General features: G+C 39.2%; 1 protein-coding gene and 1 non-coding gene across 2 annotated transcripts; both read right to left on the bottom strand.

Moving 5' to 3' along the window:
• Positions 1–2,596: 2,596 nt before the first annotated feature.
• Positions 2,597–2,669, bottom strand: TRNAK-UUU. Its single transcript has one exon. It is a non-coding gene; the product is annotated as a tRNA-Lys (tRNA).
• A 1,381-nt stretch (positions 2,670–4,050) lies between these two features.
• Positions 4,051–4,947, bottom strand: LOC122894046 (ferritin heavy chain-like). Its single transcript, XM_044231389.1, has one exon. The coding sequence runs from the start codon at positions 4,782–4,784 to the stop codon at positions 4,215–4,217; it is 570 nt and encodes a 189-aa protein (XP_044087324.1). The 5' UTR covers positions 4,785–4,947; the 3' UTR covers positions 4,051–4,214.
• Between the last annotated feature and the right edge of the window lie 223 nt (positions 4,948–5,170).

Raw genomic sequence — 5,170 nt, 5'->3', positions numbered from 1 at the left:
CCAGCATAAAAAGTTTGAAAAAACTTTTAGTTCCTTTTTCTCTTCCCTGTTAAGAATAATTTACAATTGTACAGTTCCCTCAAAGGGAATCTCTTCCCCAAAATATGAATTAGAAATTGGAGACCATAAAAATTTAGAAAACCCTTTCAGAATGGGTTTTATTGTTTTTCTTTTAAATCTAAGTTACATCAGTCAAGGGTAAACTCAGATCTGAGGCAACATTCTTCACAAACTTTGTCCCAATGGTTTAACTTTTATTTGCCTGAACTCTGTTTTACCTTGTACATTCACCTTTGCCAGAGGAATTGTGTCTTCACAGTCATTAGCAAGGTACTTTCACTCAGTCCACACGAACTTTTACATTATAGCACACTGGGAGTTAGGGAAGTGTGGAATCAAGATAATCAGAAGATGCAGTTTCACTTGGTGATTTTACAGTTTTATTGCAAGGTTTAACATGATAAAGCTGAAGAACACCCTCAGAACTATTTAGAAAGCATAATTAGTGCAGTTCCAAAGGGGGTTATAAAGAGGAAGCTGTTATTAATATTAGCTTGGAAATGAAGCTGTCACAATAATCTAGATGTTACCAGCAACTGGACATCCATGGACTTCAGATGCTCCTATAGGTTAAATTTTGTCAAGTTCAAGTAAATTCAGGGTACCACAACTGGAATTTTCTAACACTACTCACAGTTCTGACTCAGACATTATTTTCCCTAAAGTTGAAGCCACGGGGTGACATTATATATCTAATCATAGAAAAGTTGTTTTTGACCATGGTTTTCATCAAGTCCTCAGAGCCCCAAAGAGAAAAGAATATGTGTAGCATGCCGAATATATATTGTTTACTGCAACATAGCACATTATTAAGTAATCATGACATCGATGTCCTTAGAGTCAGACTTAAGAGGATGTCATTGATTTTCTCAGGCAGTGCCAGAGGAAATGATGGATCTCCTAAAAAAGTGTTGGTAGGAAAAAATGAGCTCAATTTATAACAGGCACGAAGAACTTATGCAGGTTCTGTGACAGATTCATTAAAAATGTTTATCCTGTCCAATGGAGAATATTAAAAATTCTGATATATTTGCTCAGGCAACTTCTGCTAATATAAAATTTATCAACTTGATAATTTGCTGAAGACAGAAGATTCATTTTGAAAGGAAAATGTAGAAAAGTGTTTCTTTTGGCCTCTAGGTGGTGCTATGTATTTTATGCAAGCACAACATTGCCTAGTTTTGAAATTGGAAAAATTCCTAAAGATTATGCATATTATTTTACAGAAGAACGAACTGACATTCATTGAAATTTTGTCCCATTTAAGATAAGAAATCTGGTTAGAGGCAGATCCAGGACTAGGGCCTCTTTTTGTAAAATGTTTACTGTATGATTTATTCAAGAAAAAATTAGTCATTCCATAATTATTTCAAACAATATTATATTGTCATGACAGATTTAAGAGTTTACTTTTACTAATTCATAAAGTTTTCTTTAGAAAATTCTAAAAGAACATTTGCCTAACTTATATGAAAATATAGGGGTGCCTGGGTGGCTCAGTGTTTAGATGTCTGCCTTTGGCTCACGTCATGATCCCAGGGTCCTGGGATGGAGTCCAGCATCGGGTTCTCTGCTAAGTGGGGAGTCTGCTTTTCCCTCTCCCACTCCTCCTACTTGTGTTCCCTCTCTCACGGTATCTGTTAGATAAATAAATAAAATATTTAAAAATAATAGATTGTAAAGAAAAATGATAGGATATAATTTTGTATACATCTAAATTACTTTACCAAAAAGGAACTCTCAGTTATGAAAGAACATGTTTAAAGAGATGATTCATTAAAAAGGAAACACAAACTGTCAATAATTATATAAAAATATATTAAAATTCAGTAACAATCAAATCAAAACTAAAACATCAGTGTGGTGCTCCTTATTCCTTCCAGATCAGCAAAATTCTATGATTATCCTTAGGGATACTGAGGCAATGATAAAATAGGCACCTAGCCTCCTGTCAGTGGGAGTATAAATTGGTACAACTTCTCTGAAAGCTAATTTGACAGATACTATGAGGGACTTTAAATTGTTCAAACTCTGATATAATATTTCAGCCGTTAGGCTCTTCTCTGTAGGAATAATCAGAAATGTGGACAGTGATTTATATACAAAGGTACTGATCACAGCATTATTTATAATACTTTTAAATAAGAAAATCATTTTATAAATTAGGGTATGGTTATGATATCAGGCAGCCATTTACAGACTGCTTGCAAATAATTTTAAATGACATAAGAAAATGTTCAAAATATTTTATTGAATTAAAGAGGAGGTTAAAATCTGTAAACCTGCTACTGCCTCAGTTCTATAAAAACATTACTGTACTTGGGAGAAAAAGAATGAAAAACATTAATCAGAGGTTATCTAGATATAAGAATGAATACTTCTTTCTGTTTTCTCCCTACTTTTCAAGTTTCCTACAAAATATACTTTTATACTAAGAATTATGGACAGACTTTTTTTTTTTTTTTAAAAGAAATAGTTGGGAAAAAAAAAAGAAATAGTTGGCATTCATTCATTCATTTATTTAAAGTAATCTCTGTGCCCAACATGGGGCTTGAACTCACAACCCCAAGATCAAAAGTCACATGCTCTTCCAACTGAGCCAGCCAGGCACACCAGTAAGTAGCATTTGAAATGATTTTGAAACCTGTCACTCTGTGAATCATGTGAGGCTGGGAGATTCTCTGTCTTCCTGGTTTGCTCCCTTGTACTGGTAGTCAGAATGAGGAAACCCTACAGTATTATTTCCCAGAGGCAGAAAAACTGTCTGATTTGCTTTCCCTTTTATCTCTTTGAGAAAAATCTCTAAACCTCAAAGTCTAAAGTTCATTTTAAACAGGGCTGAACAGGGGCGCCTGGGTGGCTCAGTGGGTTAAGCCTCTGCCTTCAGCTCAGGCCCTGATCCCAGGGTCCTGGGATCGAGCACCGCATTGGGCTCTCTGCTCTGCAGGGAGCCTGCTTCCTCCTCTCTCTCTGCCTGCCTCTCTGCCTACTTATGATCTCTGTCAGATTTAAAAAAAAAAAAAAAAATCTTTAAACAGGGCTGAACATACCTCCCTGAATATATGCTGTCGACTTATCTTCTTCAAGATTTTCCTTCTCCCTACTTTATTTTATTCTATGACTCAATTTTTAAAATCCGTTTTTGTGCATTATAATTCATATTAAGTTTTCTAACTAGTACAAAGTTCACACATTCAGATGTCTTGCTAGATGCTCCTTAGTTCATTGTTGAATTGGTTACTGAAAAGTGCTCAGTTTAATTCAAAGAGCTGCTTGCTAGCTCCCAATTCCCAACTTAAAAATGATTCTTTCTTGTTCTAGGAAAAAATGTTGGCTCATCTGAAACTTCATTTTGTAATTCAAATTGTCTTGTAATGATGCAACTCATGAAAAGTATATTCCGTATTAGGTAGTGAAAAAAGTCTAGAATTAAACTGCAAGAGACCTTGACTTTTCTCCTGGGGATTGGTTATCAGGACAGTGAAGAATGAATGGTTTAGCATCTCCCTTTGGCACTAATTATGTGTGTGATCTTTGGCAAATTATTTATCCTCAGTTTCTTTACCTATAAAATTAAGGTAATGGCCAGATGACCCATGACTCGTGACCTGACATAGGAGCAGAATATTTGAAATTGCGCTTACATTGGAAAATCTGGGACATATGACTCCCACCCATTTAAGATCCCTTCTGATTTTGACAAGCTTTTCTGCTCACAATGTACTTTCATAACAGCATCTTTAGCAAGGAACATTCTGGACCCTTGCCTCTCAAGCTTGATCCCAGATCCCATAATTTAGAGGCACTGCTGACTTCTGTTTTCTTAGTTACTCGGATAAGGCAGTGCTTAATCGTTGGAGCCAGAGGCATAGAAGCTGCTACCAAACTCCTAAAATAATGCTGTGTGTCAGCCACAGCCATGAACACATCTGGGAGAGGATAGCAACCACATGCACAGATGTTTGTACATTTTTGTTTTGCGCAGGGAAATTTTTTTTTTTTTTTTGGGTACCAAATTACTTTATTTGAAGGAATGGTACAAATGAAAAGAAGTTAAGTAGATGTTTTGGTACAACTTATAGAAAAGGTAAGGTAACCCCAACATGCATGCATGGCCTCAGGGACCAGGTGGCTCTGGGAAGACAGCCTAAGGCTTAGCTCTCACTATCACTGTTTCCCAAGGTGTGCTTGTCAAAGAGATACTCTGCCATGCCAGATTCGGGGGCCCCCATCTTGCGCAGGTTGGTTACGTGGTCACCCAATTCTTTGATGGATTTCACCTGCTCATTCAGGTAATGAGTCTCAATGAAGTCACACAAATGGGGGTCATTTTTATCAGTGGCCAGTTTGTGCAGTTCCAGTAGTGACTGATTCACACCCTTTTCCAAGTGTAATGCACACTCCATTGCATTCAGCCCATTCTCCCAATCATCACGGTCTGGTTTCTTGATATCCTGAAGGAAGATTCGGCCACCTCGTTGGTTCTGCAGCTTCATCAATTTCTCAGCATGTTCCCTCTCCTCATGAGATTGGTGGAGAAAATATTTGGCGAAGTTCTTCAAAGCCACATCATCACGGTCAAAGTAGTAAGACATGGACAGGTAGACGTAAGAGGCGTAGAGCTCCAGGTTGATCTGGCGTCCAGGTTGATCTGGCGGTTGATGGCGGCCTCCCGAGTCCTGGTGGTAGTTCTGGCGCACCTGCGAAGGGGACGCGGTCGTCATGGCGGCGGCTGAGGAGAGGCGGCGGCGGGCAGCGGCTGCGCGGCGCTGGAGCGGCGACGGGGGGCCTTGGAGCGGTCCGAGGACGCTGTGAGGAGATGGCGGAGGGCTGGCTCTGAGCGGCCGGCCGGGGCGAGGGGACGAGCGCCGGGTTCCATCCAAGCACTGTTGAAGCAGGAACCCGCGGCGACTCTCGGCGGAGATGTCTGCGCAGGGAAATATTAGCAGAAACTCTAGTGTGTAACAATCCTCTAATCCTCTTCAACCAGGGCCTGCTTTAATGTAGATGGAATAAATAGCTGGCTACCTGCACAAATTATGATTTGAGGGCATGCCAGCCAGGGTGCTTCATCCAAAAACATCTACTCCACTGCTTTTAGTCCAGTTTT

This window comes from Neovison vison, chromosome 13 (assembly GCF_020171115.1).
Source record: "Neovison vison isolate M4711 chromosome 13, ASM_NN_V1, whole genome shotgun sequence".
NCBI lineage: Eukaryota > Metazoa > Chordata > Mammalia > Carnivora > Mustelidae > Neogale > Neogale vison.
Note: the sequence above shows the minus strand (reverse complement) of the source record. Positions and strands in the feature narration are given on the sequence as shown.

Excerpts from the sequence above, each read along its gene's own strand:
- LOC122894046 (XM_044231389.1), bottom strand. The coding sequence starts at position 4,784 with ATGACGACCGCGTCCCCTTCGCAGGTGCGCCAGAACTACCACCAGGAC.